Genomic DNA, 20,171 nt, shown 5'->3' on the forward strand with positions numbered 1-20,171 from the left:
TTCGTCTATAAATAGCGGGAAAATATCCAACACCTGATTTGTGGATGGGAACCACCTTCCCAGTTTTCCACTGTACAGGTAAAGTAGATGCGTCCAATGATTGTTTAAAAAGTTTGGTCAATATGACGGAACTGTAAGTAGATGTGTTCTTCAAAAATTTAGTACTTATTGTATCGTAACCTGGGGACTTAAGATATTATAAATTGTCAATGAGTCGCGCAACACCAGATGTATCAATGACGATGGGATCCATGACTGAGTAATTATACTGACTCATAAAAGGTAAATGGGACCTAGACAATGGCGAGAAGTTTTGTTGAACTCTGTGTTTAAGACCGAAGCACAAGAGTGAGCAGGAACAGGTTCACCGGAAGGATCATTTAATGTAATGCTATTGTCGGTAGAAGGGTTAATGAGGCGCCAGAATTTGGATACGTTGGTGCTTAGGAATGATGGAAGGACATTAGTTTGGAAATTAACCTTGGCGACCTTCGATGCATTTACGTACTCATCCATAAGCAGTTTTATATTTTTCCCAGCGTGATTCACTCGGTGACAGATTGGCTAGTCGATAAAGGCGTTTTTTTTTTTCCTTTTTGATAAACGTCGGATATGGCTATTATACCAGGGTGCCTGGGGATTAGAAGTTATTGGGCGGACAGGAAAGTATTTTACTGTTAGGCGTTCGACTTCGGCTGCAAACATGTTCCAGTTAGACTGGACAGAACGGTCATTAAAACCGTCAAGAAAGACAATAATAAATTCAGCTAGCTCGTTATTTATGGCGTCAAAGTTAGCTCTCTTGTAGTTGTGTATGATTTTCTTCATTTTGCTAGTTTTAACAGAAGGTGCGGAAAGAGTAAAGGTGAGCAGCGCATGATCACTGATGCAGGGTAGATGGGTTACCGGGGAGGCGAGGTCGGGGCTAGAAGTCAACATTAAATCTAAAGTGTTCACCGAGTTAGGTGATATTCTAGTTGGTTCGGCCACAAGATGCGAGAGTGAAAAAAACGGAGCACAAATCTAAGAAACTACTTGCCTCGGTCGAAAATGGCGATAAACTAGGTCGCTGTATATTCCACGATATGTTTGGATAGTTGAAATCACCCAGCAGAAACAACGGGGACGAAGGCAGACGTGTGTGAGCGGTGTTAATCGTGTCATGAAGTTCGTCAAGGAATGTATCTGTAGCGAACGGAGAACGATAACATACGCCGAGTATAACTTTTATGTGGTCAAGAGTTACTGCCTCCCATACGATTTCGATATTAGTTTGTACATGAATGCAAGACGACGGAATATCCGATGACATAGCCAGAAGAACACCGCTTCCTCGACGCTCAGTTCGATCGCAACGGTACACTGCAAAATGATTACCGTCCTGAAATATTTCGAAGTCGTGCACGTGGGCTGGAAGCCATGTTTCGGTAAGTGCTGTAATACGTGCACATCACGTGTCAATAGCAGAATAGAGAGTCATGTTTATTAAGTACACTTCTGATATTAGTGAATAGGACAGTTAGGCGGCATTGTGATGTACGGCCACTACCCCTCATTATCTCCTATCTTGAAGAGGCTTGTGCAGCGTTAGCCCCCGATCCGGTGCCGAAGCGTTGCAGCTTAACCTCTTCAATTTTGTCTGTCTGCGGGCTGTAGCAAAAACATGTATTGTTCATGTATAACTTGTTTTATCGAAGCTGGAATTGCGGTGCGTTTGGTTGAGCTTTGCCAAATTCAAGTAGTTTCTTGGCAAGCTGTGCGGGTTGAGGCGCAGAAGTCTTCGGCTACGGTGATGTTCTGTTCTTTTAGGCGGTTACGACCGGATAAATTTTTTTGTTTTGCTTTGAAGTTTCCAAATTTAGCTATTACCGGGTGACACTTACTCGGTGAAAATTGGCCTAGGCGATGGGCGCACTGAATTGATTCCGGCGGGAGCGTGTCAAGTACAGTAGTCAAAAGCGCTTGTTAACTTAGACTCTATTTCGTTCCAGGTCTCCTTGTTGTCTGAAACGCCATAAAAAATTAAATTGTACCGCCGCAACCTATCTTCAAAATCGTCGAAACGAGACTGCAGGGAGGCATCCCGACGTGACAGTTGCTTAACCGTGTTTTGCATGGATGCCACTTTGTCAGTAAAGCTGTCCAGCTTCTGAGACTTATCTTCCAAGGTTTTGAGTGTCTGGCTGGATGCCAGTAATCTTTGAGTCCAAGTTTTTCTGTGCATTTTTGATAGCTTTGACGTCAGAAGCCAGACCAGCCTGGGCTTTGGAGCTCTGTAGCGCCCGTTCGTGCACGTCTTTAAGTAAATAAAATAACACGCTCATTTGCTCAGCAGGGCCATCCGGCAGAGATCCAAGCTTTAAAGGGGCATTAGAGCGTGTACCAGGCCCAGAGTTCGCTTCTACGTCTCCCGAGCGTAAGAGCAAGGTTCACATAGAAAAACACTCGCAAACAGTCTCACAGAGCACCCGGGGGCACGGGAGAAGCAGTAAACATCCATCATCCGATTTCTTAGCTTCCAAGGAAAGCTTGTTACGCACCTGCACACAGAAGAAACGCAGATTTGCCGCCATTGTGGTAGGACTGCTTCCGTTCCCACGGAAGCTGAAGCGGACGTGCTGGTCATTTAAAAGCTTGGCGGAAAATAATGTCGTCGACTGGGTGGGCCGCTGATAGACGAGTTGCATCGCAAGCAACGTGTGCATCTTCGGCGGGGCGATCCATCCGTGGTCAGACGGTGTTGACAGGGCCATGTTCCGTGGTTGCGCACAATCATGGAATTGCGCGCGAGGCACCCGTGACGCCGCCAGCAAGGTCGATCCACATAGGTCGCGAAGCTTCGGGCGAAAAGCGGTTCAGAACCAGTTGTCACCGACATCAGCAAGGGTGGTTATGGGAACAGCGATTGATGCGCGACTATGTTTGGAGGGAATAAACACTGGGGAAGATAAAAGCGTTTTTTAATTAAAGCCAGACGCAGTCAGATTCATTCAACAAAAATAAAATTCATAATCCATTTTATATTCGCATGGCGAGAAAAGAAGATACCACTCTATTTTATTTGATCATTATCAATAATACTTTTTAGGGGCGAAGCACCTTAGGGCCGAGCCTTGTCCCCCCTTCGTCGTCGACGTCGTCGTTCGTAGCTCTGGTTTGCATGGAGTCCGCTAGGGGCGGTGCGGTGCACAAGGGCGTTCGTTCCCGACGCGCGCTCACTTTCTCTCTTCAGCCATAGATGATAACGGTCGCTTCTGATAACGGCGCGCCCGCTATGGATGAAAAGGCGAGAGTGGCGGCTCAACTGCAAGCGGAGTCGAGGGCTCGGAAAGCTGCTGCAGTACGGCAACGCAGACAACAAGCGGACCCGGAGTCTAGGGCGCGGAAGCTGCAGCAAAACGGCAACGCCAGCATGCGGGCCCAGAGCTGAGGGCTTGCAAAGCTGCAGCAGTACGGCAAACCCGGCAAGCAAACCCGGAGCTGAGGGCTCGCGAAGCTCGCGCTTGAACCGAGCATCGGCCCCACCAACCTCAGGTAGAGAACGCTTCCGGCGTTTTGCCGCCGCTTCCCGCGCTCTCGCCGCCTCTGGGTCCGCTTGCCGGCGTCGCCGTGCTGCTGCACTGATCACAAGGCAGTCTTAATGAAGGGAAAACGAAGTCCGCACCTCAATACCATATACGACCAATACAACAACATTGTATATACTGTACACATGTGTTGTCACTCATTTGCATGTTCGAGTGGGCAATGTGCGGGGGGGGGGGGGGGGGGGGATTCACGGTGACCCGAATGATCACCCGGTACTTCGCCCACTCATCATTCACTTCGTGGATATGCGGTGTTTTTTTCTTTTTTTTTTGTTTTTTTCAGCGCCCACCGTGAGAGCGCCCATCGATAGCGGCGGGTGTTGACGCCGCTATCACTTGCAATGCAAGTTGTTGGAGTGCATGGAAAGGCGCGCTCGTAAAGTTCACCTGTGTTGTGTTTTTGGCATAAACAGGCGTATAAACTAGCAGATCGCAATCTTTTTACTAAACAAAAACAACCAAGGTTGTCGATGTACCATGCAAAACGGAATTTGCTCATGCGAACAGCATAAAATCATGCGGTCAGAGATTTTGTTGTTGTTTTTGTTCTCACTTTTTTGCCGTTCTTCTGAATTACACACAACAGGAAACAGTAGTGGCACAGTACAAAATGCTTTATTTTTCCTTGTTTACAAGCGTACTACCAAGATCCTATTGGACACAACTAATTTCAGTACATATCCTTAAGATTGCAGGTAAAGAGCAGGCAGAACAACAAGAATGGTTTAGCAATGACAGCAACGCGTTATGTACAGCCCACGCTTACGAACCAGCCTCGGTGGGCGCCGAAGCATATATTGTATGCTACGCACGCAAAAATACACTCCATCATCATCAATAAACATCTCTTTAACAATGTTGAACGCAAACAACTGCAAATTCTTAGTGCAGACAAAAGGATGCAACTTACCGCAGCAGCGAACCGGCGTGTTGAAAGCGCGGCGAGGTGGGCGTATCCAGCGGCACATGACCGGAGCAGCCGGCGCAGCGTCAACGTTTCTATGGAGACGGGACACCACAGAGGGGACGTCATAGAGAAATATATGACGCGTCGATGCAGCCCGCTGGAGGCATGATAACCTGTCTATCTTTGAAGCGAAGTGGAAGCGCTTGTCGCTACGCCATCTGGCGGGTGGTCAGACCCTCAATTGCTCGGCCGCGAAACGGCCCTTGTGGCCACTCTTTACGTAGTATGTTTCTCTATGCAGCCATTGTGGTAGGACTGCTCCCGTGCCCACTGGATTTCGTCACCAGTTGGCATGATGACGACATCCGAGCTTTGAGTCTGTGTTTCTTCGAACGAGTCACCTGCCTCTGGGGTGGTAAACACAGGCGGGTTCGACGATCATAGTAGTAACGACATTTGTTTTACAGCGAAGCTGTTTATGGCTAGGCTTCCGTGCACTTACCGCGTGCGTGTACAAAAATGTGGACCAATCTTGGTGATTGTGCAGAAAGGGTCCAATCACAATGGCACATTCCCTTGTGGACTGCAGGTGGTGGGCTGCGGCACCTGTAACGGGCCCTTGAACTACCCTTGCCACACCTGGGACCCAGAGAGCTCCCAGGAGTAAGGGTATAAACAGATAATATGATTGGATCTTAGCCCAAAAGGCCGACCCGCATCGGCCATGTCTACGTTCGCACCGACATGTCTTTGCCGGCCGCTCTCCAGGGCCGGCGGCGCCGTCCCGCGAGTATATAAGTCAAGGCGCCTTTCTCAATCTTGAATTTCACTTCTTTTCTCTCGTTTTAATGGGGAGGCCGCGTGTAGTGCGCACTCCCGGCGACGATTGCATTCTCGTATCTGTTCCTGCCATCGCTCTTCGTAGGCGCGTTAGTCTTCGGGAGTCCTGACTTCACGCGGCCTCCCCAATCTTCGTCGCCTCTGTGTCGTGTGCTAAAAAGCTTCGCTGGTCATCCACCTTCACAGAGTGGATTAGCTCATGATTATTTTTTTAACCTTGGCGCATGGGGCACAGCGAGACCGACGGCAAGCGATGTTCTGTCTGCTGACCGTGGAGCAGTCGTCAACTGGAGCGGACTGACAACGTCGAGCGGGGACGCCATCCTGTACCGGGTCCTTTACAAGCCTGTGGCGAGCCTTCTCAAAAGCTGCGCGATCAAGGAAACCGAAGAGGTGGAGGTGGCTACTCCGCCAGGATTGAGCAGCGTAACGCTCAGGGAACTGCGCCCGTACACTTTGTACAGAGTCGCTGTGGTGGCCATCGGCGCCAGAAGAGTGCCACTACTGAACACCACGTTTCAGACTAAGGCTGCAGGTGAGACGGACAATATTCACGTAACGTTGGCTGTAGATGCGTGAAATCTCTCTCGTTTTCAAAAAAGTTAGGCAGGTCTTACACTCTTGTAACACAAGAAGGCGAAAGCCTGCTGCACATTTGGTAATACACGTGGTTATACAATCGGGGCTAGGCTTCTTGCAAGACACAACGAGCCTCAATTGGAGGTACACGCGTGGCACTAAGACGACCTCGTGAACGCCACATATGAAGACAACGTAGTACCTAAAGTGCAGCATGTTAGCGCATGCACTAGGCTACAGCTTTAGTCAGCGAGATGGCTGCGACGTGACATGTGCAATCACGCACGCACTAGGGACACCTTTAGTAAGCTAGAACCGTGGAGCAGCCGTGGCTTCGGCATGTGGACACAAACAGCAGTTTGTCTACCACTGCACCAAACAGCCCCTTTTTTCTAACCAGCTTTTGACAGAAATGGTTGCCGAATGTAACTTAAGCTAAAAAGTTTTGACCCCTGGAGGAATGATCATGCGACGGACACGCTTAAGTACAGCTTGCAACCAAGCCTAAGCTTGCAACCTAAGCCGGCGCAGGGTAATACCTGGAGGACATACATAAGTCGAGCTGGCAGGAACACATTGCAAGCTTCAACTCGGCTAAATATGGACAACTGCCGCCCCGGCCAGTTCTTAGCCGCATGTACTTCTGCAACTTCCGCTGACCGATGGAAAGAGGGGTACACTTAAGCACTTTAAAGTCTAGCCTCCACTGAATAGCTCCGAAGTGGGTTGGCATCGTACGTCATAGATCGAACCAAAACCCTGAATTCTTCTCAAAGTTTACTGCTGCACCAGAAGCTGAGCAAAACTGTTGCATTATGTCAAGGGCAGTCTCTACACTTTTCTTGTCAGCACAGAAGAAGGCTATGTCATCTGCATAGGCAAGTACCCCGATCTCATTGGATAACCATTTGAACCCGAGAAAGGTATGATCTTTCAGGATTCGTGCGCAAAGCGGTTCCAAGTACAAAGCAAATAATTGAGGGGACAAGGGACAACCTTGTCTTACCGATACCCTGACTCTGATCACTGTTTTGTAAGTTGTAGGGATGCCGGGTTCTTCTGGGACATTCTCTAAATAACACTTAAAAAGGGTTTAGCTATCACACCATACACAATTCGTTTCCTGCCTTTTAATGATCCCTGTGACCCACCATATGACATGTTCATTGTACTTGGCCTACATAGCCTTTGGCAAAGTAGAATGTGTGACAGGCACGCTGAACCACCGCGAAGCACTCTGTCGTTTTTTTTTTTTTTTTTCGGGAATCTGCTGCCTACGTTCGTAGTGTGTACGCTGCACAAGAAACAGCGCAGGACTGGATGTCTTTATTGTACGCTTGCACGTGCTTGCCCTACTTTTCAATGTGTGTCCAGTCACCTTAAATTTGTATGGAGCTTTATTTTTCTTGTTTTTATGAAGATAATGCCCCCACGTAATAAAAAAAAAGCAGCCGTGGCTTCAGGGAAGCGTGTTCGCCTCGCACCCCGGAGGCCCGGTTTCGAATCGCACCCAGACCGAAGTGTACCAAATTTCTTTTCGAAGCCGCGAATGAAAGCCACGGGAAGCTCCCTGAGAAATGTGACGTCAATCCGAGCATTTTTGGCGGCCATATTTCGTCACGGCGCCGTTTCGCCGAGATCACCGCGAAGGGCATGCCAAGGGTACCGTCAGCATAAACACCTAAGGCTTTCGCCTTAATATCAAGCGGGTGTTGGCAGTCCAGACCTGTCAGCTGCTTTTAACTGCAAGAAGTAACGAGATGGCGGATAAAGCTCACATCATACTTTGTTGGGCTAGCGTCGCCTGCTGCACTCTTTTAGAGCCCAGCTCTTAGGCGCCCGTTCCTTCGTTGAGCGTCGGCGTCGGCGTCCCTCGTAAAGGCTTATTCACACTAGGCCGACACGACACCGATTTTGGTCTGCCGACTGTTGGCGACACAGCAGTTTACAGGACGGAAAACGCTGTGGCCAACGGTTTAAAGGAAGGAAAAGGCTGTCGCCAATAGTCGGAAGACCAAAATCGGCGTCATGTCGGCCTAGTGTGAACCAGCTTTAACCGAGCGAAAGCGCGAACGCGGAGCGCAACGGGAGATTAAAGACGGCGAGAGCGAAGAGAGCGCGAGGAAAGTGGAGGTGCCGTACCAGACATGCTCAACGTTGGCGACTAGGCATGCGGCGACCGCTATGGAAACAAAGCGCTGGCTTGGGCTCCGGACCCACTGCGCAAGCGCTACTTCACCTGCGCTGCCACCGCTAGAAATTTTGCTCCGCGCGCGCCACGCGTTCCCGTGTTCACGCTTTCTTTCTGAACGATGAGCGACGCAACCGGTGAAAATGCTCCGTCGGCCGCTGCGCTAAACGAGCTGCACGAGCAGAGGCTCAGCGCCACCGCTGAGAGGACCCTGTCGTTCAGAATCAAATTATTCGCCACAATATATCGCGAATTCATAACAACTAAACAGCTGCGCTCAATATTCGGATTAGGGAGTATCGTAATCGTCGGTGAAATTTTTTTTCTTCTTTTTGTACGAGTGCGCCCGCTCTGCCAGAATTATCTGCCTGGTCCTGTATGTAAAATGTTGGTCGGAAGCAGAACGCGGGCATGACTAAGATGTGTCATCTACGATGCGCTTTTCTGTTGATGGACCAGCTAGTATGCCCCTGAATTAGGATGAAAAAGAAAACAATTTATGCAGATCGAACGCGCGTACTGTAATCTATGTCAAGCGAAGCTTTGTTTATTGGTGATGCCTACTTGATGCTCTACAACGACTGGTTTGGTTTGGTCTGATGAGCTTTATGTCGGAAACGTAGTGCGGCATGCCCATTCCGAAGCATTGGCCAAGGACAGGCGCACACCTACTGGCACATATTGAGCGGCTAAAGCAAAGAAATTGTAGTAAATTAGAGAATGCATTAAATGTGATTCACCGTTCTACTAGCAGATTGGCGTCCTTTGGAGATCACCGAGAGCCGACATTTTTTTTTACAGCGAAGCTTTTAAAGGCTACTTCCCCCAGGGTGATGTTAACGTGTACAACAAAACTATCATCAGCGTTGGCTCGAGCGTCGTCGTCTTCTTCCACAGCTGGCTCGTTGGCGCCCCTCGGTTTGCGCTCGTGCCTTTGGATACCGTGCTCGGCACGCGCTCGTGCCACTGCTTCCACGTTCGTCGTCGTCCTCAGCTTTCATAGCTAGTTGCGTTGCCGCTAATCATTGCAGGGTAGAATTTCTCTTCTGTCGTCGTAATGGGGAGGCCACGTTTACGGGGCTATGAGCCATTCATGAACAACTGGCAACGTGTACTAACGCGTTTGAGCAACGCCCTCGCGAACGCTGCAACGTTGCTCGTCGACGACGTGCCGATTCTAGCGTGAAGGATCCCGAAGCCCAGGCGAAACGTCAGCGAAGAGCCGCGTACCCCGATTTGAGGGAGCGCAATGTTAAGGCCAAACGTCAGCGTCGTCTTGCCCTCCAGGAACCTGACAACGGTCCTGCATGCATCGGCAACGCTAGCGCCAACTTGCCCGGTGCGACGGCCAGGTTTCAACGCGAATTCTCAACCGGAACGTTCATGGTAGGCATGTTCGGTTGGGTGATGCCCAACGACGATACGCCCATTCTCATCGTGGGGGCATCAGACCCACCATAGTCACGGTTTCGCTGGCTTCCATCTCCACAGCAGTGGAAGGGCTCTGCAGTTTTCTTGTTACGCAGAACAGAGGTGGGTGTACTCCGACGTCATGTAAGGGTTATATAGGCCACTACGCGGATATTTTTATATAACCTTTGCGTACATACCCACAAATATATCCGGTGAGATAGCGGCCGACCCAACAGCCAGGCAACCACGACAAACCCGGCAATGTATGCAAAGATAGCTTCGCTTTAAAAAGAGAATGTACAATCTGGTGCGAGGCGCTGCCATGAATTCATGTCAATGAGAACAAAGGCAGGGCGTGTGCACTTGTAAAGGGAAGAGCGCAGCGCTCTGTGTTGTGTCCTGCGTGGCATCATCACTCTATGTATTCTGCGGGTTTGTCCTCCCTACATCGTTGCAATTAGGTTAGCTCCAAGTACCTGTATGAATAAGTAATAAATCAATCAATAAATCAATCACTGAAGAAATGAAAGATGTGCACTGCAATATCACGCAGCTTATTCTGCCCCAATTAGAGAAGTGTCCGCTTATTTATGTGTCCGGCGAGGAAGGACCATGTTGAAAGTACGGTGTCCACAGTTACTCGCGAATTCCCGTAGGTATCGTTGGCAAAAATCGACACAACTGTGAAAGACAGGTTAGACTATCGTAAAGAAAATCGAAGCGAATGTCTCTGCACCGTAAAGTTATCCACGCGTGGACTTGAACACCCTGGGCTGTGGCCCAAAATCGATAAACCAGATGCGTCCTGTTGGTGAATGCTTGTGAGGTTCGAAATTTACGGGATCTTTCAAGATACTTACACGCTACTGTCAAAAGCTGGCTGACTAGCTGCAATGAATTGTAGGGTGTGAGAGGCATTTGAGCTTACGTATGTAAGTTTTAAAAAGGATCAACACATATTTTGCGGATAATATAAACCGCATGCCACCAGCAGATGTGGAAATTTATCTGGTACTTTGTGTCCAATTAACCTAATAATTGGTCTTCACAAATGAACTCTTTTACCGTAATTGTTTTTATGAGATAGTTACTCCTGCGCGTAAAGGAGTAAAATTATTTTAAAAAATTATTTAGCGCTCCGTGCACAACTTCTTGCTCCATCCAACTTTGTGGCACGTAGCATGCTTGCAAAAGTACACGCTTACAACACTCGGATTTGATGTTATCTGCGTTGAAGCTACACCGGGGGCTGCGAGATCATTTCTGCGTGCACGTGAACATTTCAGCGAGGCACCACCTATTGATTATCCAGCTTTCGAACATGCATATTTAATCTTCCAAGCTAGGCGTTTCAGTTTGTACACTAGATACGCAATGTAGACAGGCATGCAATGTTCCTTTCCCTAATTATGGTGAACTCCTTCGTAAACGTCTGGTATTCGCTTATATTCTGTGAAACCATTACACCAGAATACTAACTAGCCCAGCTCAGTCCTTCCGAAGGTAAGCAGTTCATCACAGCATACCGACGTATAGAACGCTACTACTTAAGGGACCTTGAAACGATTCTAACAATTTTGTACCATCCTACTGAGTCGTTAGGGTAGGTCCTTCTGATCATTTAAGCGATCCGACATAAAACTCCCAATGTATTATTAGGTTTTAAAAATGTGCATCACTAGCGGTCGCAGCAGCGCCGCTCCCCTCAGTCTCTCGGGCGAAATATCCGATTTGCTACCCACGTTGCGTCATCCGAAATGCTTCAAGCATACCGCTGCATTAACAATAAGTACACAAATGTAATAAATCTACAGGTTTCTTCAAACCAACGACCCACTTCCGCTTGAGAATGCGGATCGTCTGCTACAGCTTTGGCGGTGCGGCAGCGAATTCGACGCGGAGCGCTTCCCACATGAAAATATGAGCAGTGATGTCTTCTTTGGCGGCAGCAGCATGGCTGGTACCAGCGTGGTATTACGCTCGGCTTGCACTGCAAGTGTGTGCAGGGAGCTTGTAAGGAACCTAGGGGTCGCCGCGGAGTGCCCGACCAAGAGGACCAGCTCAGCAGGCTTCCAGAACGGACTAGCGCGTGCCGTGTCCCTGCGTTGCGGCGTCGGTTGGCGCTACAGAGTAAACTGCAGTGACTACACGCCGTAGAAGACGCGAGCGGTGCACGTCAATGTCAGCACCAGCTTCCTTGGTCAACACAGCGGTCACCCGCTGTTTGAAATGAAAGGCGCTGTCAGCGGTAGCCGTAGGTTCCGCATTTGTCTAAGAAGCAGGTTTGTTATATAATTTGCCTAAAATGATCGCAGAAAGATATCCTAACAAGCCGAGATTCGGAAAGAAAGCGCTGCGAAGGAATTTGCGAGTGCTTTACAACGTATGATAACGTCCGTCAGAAAGTCTTGAGTTAGACTTCAACTGTTGGGTTTTTTCTTTTAATGCAGCAAAGAGAGAGAGAGAGAGAAGAACGTTAAACTGTTGTTTATATACATGTATATAGTGGTACCGTGAACTTTTAATGAACTATAATGAGCTTTTTAATGAATATAATGAACTTTTTTCTTCTTTTTCCGTTCTAGAGAATACCAAAACGTTATAAATAGCCAATTGCACAACATTCACAAGTTGGCCACCGCACTTCCTTTTCCCGCTGATGGCTACAAAGAAATCTTACGAGCGTAATGTAGAGACAATCGTAAACGCACGTATGAGATATTTTCATGTTATCAGGTGATTATCACACCGAATATCCAACTTCTTGCAGAAACTTTTTCAATGTTGGCTGTTTGACCGAAAATTGGTTATTGATTATCACACCGATATCCAACTTCTTGCAGAAACTTTTTCAATGTTGGCTGTTTGACCGAAAATTGGTTTATTGTGTTCCGCTGTCTAATTGATTAAAAACAAAAATAGAAAATACTAATATGGCAAAAATATTTTAGAGTGCTAAGCCGTGCTTCGGATGCACTCCTCTTGTATAGCTAAATTCTACGAACACTACGCTAGTAACCTCGAAACAATCGTGCAGCAACACATATAAAATTGCAGGCGGTGTAGTTTCGCTCTAGTGCACAAAGAAGACAGCCCGGCCCTGCGCCAGGGCTCGAGAAAAAGTGGGCGTATGTGGCACAAGTACGCCATGTATGTCCACTTTTTGTTCCTTTATGTTCGTTCTTTAATTCTTCCGTCAGTTTAATACTAAGCGGAACACTCTCATGAGCAAAATTTTTATTCTTCCTAAACGAAAGCCATTGCATTATCTTCCTGTGATCGCGTTCTTGGTTTACAATGCATTAGTGTTCGACATGCACAAACTAGCCAAACAGCAAGTACTGCTGAAAATCACGATATATTCGCGTTCAGTCGAACGCCTTCCGAAGGTAATGACATGTATAACGAATGACTATTTCTGTCCCGGTTCTATTGTGAGTGGTGCGATGCGCCACGAACTTCATTATAAAGGCGTTCGACTATTCCAAAACTAGCCTGATAAGATGATAAGAGCAGAGTTAGCTAGCTGTATTGTTTTCTGAGTAACATAGCGGAAGGGCTTGTTTAAGGAAAAAACATTACACCATCTTCCCGTATGCGAAGCAGCCATGGGGTCGAACTCTATGTTCGGCATCGGCCTGTCGCCGCTACCGTTTGGTGGCAACGGCTCGAGCCCTCTTCTCCGCGGCGCTGTCCACGGCGCTGACACTGGCGTTGACGCTGGCGCTGTCCGTGGCACTCATCGCGGCGTTGCGGGAGGAGAATGAGAGGAGCGGAGCACGCGCGCGCGTCATTATACCGCGAGCTACAGTGGCGCCCCCCAGCAGAGTATGCAGCGCCTACCGTCGTGCCTCTAACCTAAGCTGCTTCGCATTATCGCGCGCGGAGCCGCAGGTGTTGCCATTCGTTGCGCAATCCGGAGAGGAAAGGAGCATCGGAGAGGAGAGGAGGAATGCCGAGGAGAGGAGATAATACAAGGAGAGGAGAGGGAGGAGGATGCGCAGTGCGGGTGTGGACGCCGCACGGCAGATGGAGGGACGGACAGAGCCGCCGGCAAGAAATGATTTCTATTTAAAACACCTTATTCAATACTTTCTTCGTTACGTATACTGCACCTGCGCTGTCGAGCTCCGCTCATACGCTATTATAATTGCTAAGTATTACTGCTCACATTAGTAATAGTAAGATTATGAACTGCAGTGCAATCGCATAGGTGTCTTTTTGAAGTGTAAAAAAATATGGGGTATGGGGTTTTACGTGGCACGATATGAATTCGAGGCACGCCGTAGTGTGGGTGTACGGAACAATTTTTACCACCTGGAGTTCTTCAAGATGCAACAAATGCACAGTACACGGGCCTTTTTTGAATTTCGCCCCCACTGAAACGCGGTCGCGGTGGCCGGGATTTGATAACGCGCCCGCGGACTTAGCAGCGCCACGCCTAAGCCGCTACGTCTACCACGGTGGGTTTCATGCGTGAAAGTCAAATTTTCATTGTCAGCTGCAAAAGATCGCGTGTTCTTACTTTTATGAGTCAGACACTAAAATTTCTTTAATAAAGCTCAGCTTGTTTTGTGAACTCTCCCGGACTTTCCTAACTACGGCTGCCTGCTGTGTTGCCGAATCGCTTATACTTAAAAAAAAAAAAAAACTGGAATTGTAAGCCCGATGGTGGATTAGAACCTCTGCACGGCAGCCTCATGCTTGAACTTTCAGCACACACTGGCACGCATACCTCTGTCGTGCCAACACGCGATGTGAGATGAAAGCCGCGTGCGTAACGCTGCGTATAGCGCCAGTGCGCGAGCGAACATACACGCGCGACAGTTTCATTTACGAGAAAGCCGCAGGAATGGAATGCGCAACGTCATAAGCATTTAACGTCGTAATCATTTACTTCAACGCTTCACGAAAGCTTCGCTTCACATATATTCCAAGATGGACGTTATATCCGCGAATGCTTTTTTTTTTTAATGCGAAAGCATTTTGTGCCCCATTACGCGAAAATCCGCCGGCGTCACCGAAAGATGGCACCAAACATGGCCGACGCCGCAAAGAGTGAAAACACGTCAAGAAATGCTCGGATTAACGTCACATTTCTCAGGGAAGTTCCTGTAAACAAAGTAAATTAATGGCTTTGAAAAGAAAATTTGATACATTTCCGTCTGGATGGTAATCGAGCCCGGGCCCCCGGTATGCGAGACGACCACGCTTCCCCGACTCCACGGTGGCTTCACGGTTCTGGCTTAGTAAAGGTGTGCCTAGTGCGTGCGTTCACGACGCGTTCATGAGCGCGTTCATGACGCTCCGAGCTCTGCAAACGGTATAATTCTTTCCCACACGTAAGCGGCCTTATAGTGTCTCTGCCGAATTCCATCACAGACACTCAAGTCTGCTTACGTGTGAGAATGGGAATGCATTATGCTGTTTGCAGACGACGGAACGTCATGAACGCGCTCATTCTATACACTCACGATGTGGTGCCACCTCCTCTGCATTCTCTGCGCCATCGCACGAAAACTTCACGAAAGGTTGCTTCTTTTTATCTCTCTTTTTTTTTCAGTTTTACTTTGTTCTTTCTTTTTTTCTATTCTTTGTTTTTTTTTTTTTTTTTTTGAGAGTGAGAGCCATATCTCAGGGTCTGTTCGCAGATAACAGCAGCCGCCAAAGTGGGCTAAGTACGAATGCTAATCGTATTAAAAGCATTTGCTCCGCACTCTCGACCCATAGTCGTTTGTCTCATCTTGATAGTCTGTATCAGTCTTCTTATAAAAACCCCCAAAAAGACCAGGCGCCTAATCAACTACTGCAAGATGTCCCCTGCAATTTTCTTGCGTCATTATCCCGATTTATCCGTCTGAGCACGAAGTGCTGGTTCAGTCAGTCAATCAAATGGAAACTGTTACTCAAGACGACACTTTGGTTGCCTCCTCGCCGGCCGTGCGGTTGTCCTGTGCGGCGAGATGATGTCTTAGAGCGTACGGCCGAGTCGTTTTTTGCAAATGTTGGCATTGCCTCAGTTCACGCCTCTGTTCCATGCCAAATCACGTCCAGCTCCTGATGGCCCGCCCAGAGATCTACGTCACTCGACGTCAGCGGCCTTCCTCGAAGTGCTCACCTGGTCAGAGGTGGCGTGTGACCTGGCCAACGGTGAGATACGCAGCTACTACTTGAAGTTGCACAGCGGTGACCCCTGGGAGATGGAAACACACGAGCACAACGCCACCTCGACCGTGCACACTTTCGTCAACTTGGCGCCTTTCACGCGCTACGCAGCCAAGGTTTTCGCTCAAAACGACGCTGGCCGTTCGCCGTACTTCGCATCTGTAAATTTCACCACCGCCCCATTCCGTAAGTGACTTTGGTAGTCCTTTATTTGGCGTCGTTTTGTTTGTTGAAGTTAGGAAATTTGCAGGTGCAAGTTGGAATCAGCTAGCGCAAGTAATTGGAGATCGCAGGGAGAGGCCTTCGTCCTGCAGTGGACATGAATATAGGATGATGATGATGATAATGCATGTCTATGATGATGCACCATATTTTTCTTAGCTTGCTGGCAAAAAGCGCGAAGACAACGTAAAAGAAAAAGTGGCAGCGCTACACTGGATTCAGAAAATTTTATTTGACATTTGCCGAGTGCACATTTTTTACGTGTGCCTGCACTTTTTTCAATGTGTGTGTGTGTGCGTGCGTGCGTGCGTGTGTGTGTGCGTGCGTGTGTGGTGTGTGTGTGTGTGTGCGTGCGTGTGTGTGTGCGTGCGTGCGTGTGCGTGTGTGCGTGCGTGTGTGTGTGTGTGTGTGTGTGTGTGTGTGTGTGTGTGTGTGTGTGTGTGTGTGTGTGTGTGTGTGTGTGTGTGTGTGTGTGTGTGTGTGTGTGTGTGTGTGTGTGTGTGTGTGTGTTAGCCGGCGTCTCTTACTCGTCCAACGTTAGTTAGCAGGCCATTTCCAGTACCACGCACGGCAGACAAGCATGTACGCGGAACAGTCACACAACCCTAAATTTTTGCAGTGCGTTTTGATACGTTAACACAAGGCTATCCGAAATACACAAGATTCGAAATCGTCCATATGTTAACGTGGAATATAGCGTAAAATTGTGAAATATAAGACATCAATTGCGTAGCAAATGTAGAGAGCTATACTAATGATATTAGCTTTATCTTCATAGCAGCACCGGCAACGCGCAGAACTTCAACGCCGTCGGCGTTTTGCCCGCGTTCGCTCAGCGTGCGGCGTTGGTGACTGTTGCCGGAGCAATAACAGAGCTAAATCGCCTCCCTTCCCTCCCCCTTCCCCCCCTCCCCCACGGCGTCTCGCGCATCGGAAGAAGGCGCGTTTGCTCTACATATATGGTGATTGTAAAGGAGGAAAGAGACGCCTAAAAGGCACGGCGCAGAACGCGCGTTGCGTTCACTCGGTAAGTGGTTCTTGAGGGAAAGGGAAAGGTTGGCGCTATCTTCTGCAGCCCTTGAGGGAGCACGGCTCAGGGCTCATACACATGTAGCCTATCACGCTTTTTCCTTACGCGGTATGCCTACATCTTCATAGTTCATTAGCACAGCAATAACAGAAAATAATAAATTTGTGGCTCATGAGCGCATCAATCATGAACGCTCACCTGCCTGTTGCAGCTCCGCCTCAGCCGACCGACCTATTGGCGTCACATCTCACCCAGGACAGCGTCCGCGTGTCATGGAACGCCCCGTACCCTCCGCATGGCGTACTGGATAACTACCGGCTCCTTTTCTGGAGCGGCAATGACAAGTCCAAAGCGACGGAAATAACCATCGTACACGAGGAATGTCGCCGCAGGCGCCGCTTCGTTGCCAGGCACTGCTATACTGTCAAAGGTCTGGAACCACGAAGCGTCTACCGCTTCTCGGTAAGGCGCGTTTCCGCGACGATCCGCATATCATTACGGCTCCTTGTATGCTCTCATGACGAATTTTAGCCTACTTTCAAGACGAACACTTAGTGATGGTTCACATACAGTCACTGCTTCTGGTACGTTCTCACGACGAATATAAGCCTTTTCAAGACGAACGCTTCGTGATGATGCGCATACCATCACTGCTTCTGGTATGTTCTCATGAGGAATTTAAGCCTGCTTTCAAGACAACCACTTAGTGACCAATCACTATCATGACCGCTTCTGGTATGTTATTATCATGGATTTATTCCTACTTTCAAGGCTAACATTAAATGATGATATACATATCACCACTGCTCTAGGTATGGTCTCATTACGGGTTTAATTCTACTTTCAAGACATGACACATTAAATATACGCCACCAGCATGGCATATTTTAGTCGTCGAAGAGACTATTTTATTATAAACCGCACACTGTGTTTACGCTATTGTAAAGGAATTGATACATTATCTATGGCATTTGACCCTTTCGCAATAGTTCTAATATTGGCATTGGTAAACAAGCTTTTGTGTCCGCATCGCTGAATTGTGCACACATTGAGTTCATGCGACGGTGACAAATCTGCTTTCCACAAATATTGTACGCAGGCTTTCTTGCATTGGCACTTTCAGAGAAAGTGTTGCCAGCTTGATTAACTCGCTCATTTTCATACCCCGGGTTATCTCAATATGCTTTGACACAATCGAAGCATGTTTATATGATCAAGTTATTTTTCTTTTGTGAAAACGTAAAGAAGTAAGTTGATGACATCAAGCGTGAAAGAAATGTCAAAAAAAAGAAACGTGGCGGCGCGTGAGTCGGATAGCGCAAGCACTGCAAACACAGCTCACAATGCCAACTGAGCAGGCCATGAGCTGAGCAGCATTTGACATGTATATACTTTATGGTGACGCATAGTAGCGACTACGAAGAGCCAAAACGCTGCCAAAAACGTGAGGTAATATTAAGCGTCTAACTTCCTTTCGGGTGAACATTTGACCAAAAAAAATTGTCGCAATTTCACCCGAAAGCCCAAGCATCAATTGCGATGGCAAATTAGTAGAGAGCTATAGGGAGTAAGGATAGTAGTTTTATCAGCTGCATAAACTTGGACATGCAGCAGCACCAGCAGCGCGCCGAACTGTTTTCGACGCCGTCGGCGTTTTGCCCGCGTTCGCACCGAAAGTGCGCGGCGTTGGTGACTGTTGCCGGTGCCTCTGGGGGCGGCTCGGAGGTTTTCGACAAGATCAGAATGGGACACTCGTCGAGCAGCATCGGAAATCTTACCCACCTTCTCGCCTCGCAACGTTTTTATATAAATGCGCATTTGGTGCCGCAGCTAAACGTCCCCTCCCCTCCCTCCTTCCCGTCCCCCCACAGCCTTTTGCGCGACGGGAAAAGTCGCTTTTGCTCTCTATATATGGAAAGGAGGAAATAGACGCTTAATTCTGCAGCCCTTCAGGGAGCACGGCGCAGAACGTGCGTTTGCTCTCTGACGTACGTTCGCTCCCCGTGAAAGCGAGCGTCTCGCGCGCTTTCACTCGCACATACAGCGTCCGGAGCGCGGCGACGATTTCATCGCCGTTGACGTCATCCGGAACCTCACGGCGACGGCGACGACAACGACGCCGACGGCAGAAATCCGCTTTGGAGTGTCCATATAATTGCTATCGCAATAAAAATTATGGGTGATCCCTCTTTCATAGGAATCAGTAGAACACGAAAGTGAAACGTATCTACACAGAATCCGTTTGCTCATTGAACTCATGGACGGCTGCGGCGAAAGGCGCGCGACTTGCGGGCCGGCGACCATGTTGCCTGTTTGCTTGGCGCGTGGCGTCCTGTTGGTGAGCGGCGTCCAGCTGCCGAGTCGCTTCGGCGATGGTACGAGCATTTCGGTCCGACTCCATAGTGTCTGGGGTAGCCAGTTGAGATGCGACGCGCTCAGCTTCAGCTATTCGAGTGGCAGAGTTCGCAGCGTGCGCCGCGAACGCGTTCTGCTTCACGCTGGCGTGTGTCTCGCCAGACCAAAGCGTGATTCGCCCTTCGACGCCGTTGCCTTTCTGTGCCACTTGGCACAGCAGTTTCCTTAGCTGGGGCCATCGCAACCGAAGCACTAGGCACCGTGTAAGCACTGCTGATGCATGTTGAAGCTGCACTCCGTAGGCGACAAGGTGCCATTGGTGAATCCGACGCGAAAGACATATGCGGAAAGTTGCAACACTAAGCTATTGACCCTTTTCGCGGAGCAGTTTGTTTTAGAGAAACGAGATGGCGCTCACGGCGACGCGCCATACCTCTCCTCAGCGACCGCGCACGAATACGAAACCATTACCGCTTCTACCTTGCTTCTGTGCGATCAGCTGTCGGAAATGCAACTGAGTTTTCACTAACACACTGTGCTCCAATCATGCTAGATTGAATCATGTGGATTGAAGACGTGTGCAATAGTTGGCTACAAAAATAGTGACTGGCATGTTAAGGAATGGAATGAATCTGTGTGGCCAAGTTCGCGGACCGCTGCTGCAACTGTCCGAACGTGTTACCGGCACTTCGTGATGTACGGCTTTCCTCGAGGACACAGAAATTTGCTCATCCGCCAGTCTTGTATCACCTACCTTCAAAGAAAGGGCTTCATCCTCAGAACGTCGGCAAGAGTGAGTACCACTCGTTAAACAATGTCAAAGGGAGTAGCGCCGCTTCCTGTCATGGTAAGTTTCGCGCACGTTATCTATACACATCTGTC

General features: G+C 48.7%; 1 protein-coding gene across 1 annotated transcript in view; it reads left to right on the forward strand.

The window, feature by feature from the left end:
- Nucleotides 1-20,171, forward strand: part of LOC119433111 (Down syndrome cell adhesion molecule-like protein 1 homolog) — a 41,751-nt gene that overhangs the window by 5,527 nt on the left and 16,053 nt on the right. The window contains exons 2-4 of the mRNA XM_037700254.2: nucleotides 5,570-5,869; nucleotides 15,572-15,868; nucleotides 17,146-17,396. Coding sequence (XP_037556182.1) covers nucleotides 5,570-5,869; nucleotides 15,572-15,868; nucleotides 17,146-17,396 — 848 coding nt within the window. The remainder of the gene's footprint in view (nucleotides 1-5,569; nucleotides 5,870-15,571; nucleotides 15,869-17,145; nucleotides 17,397-20,171) is intronic.

Source organism: Dermacentor silvarum, chromosome 11, assembly GCF_013339745.2.
Source record: "Dermacentor silvarum isolate Dsil-2018 chromosome 11, BIME_Dsil_1.4, whole genome shotgun sequence".
NCBI classification, from domain to species: domain Eukaryota; kingdom Metazoa; phylum Arthropoda; class Arachnida; order Ixodida; family Ixodidae; genus Dermacentor; species Dermacentor silvarum.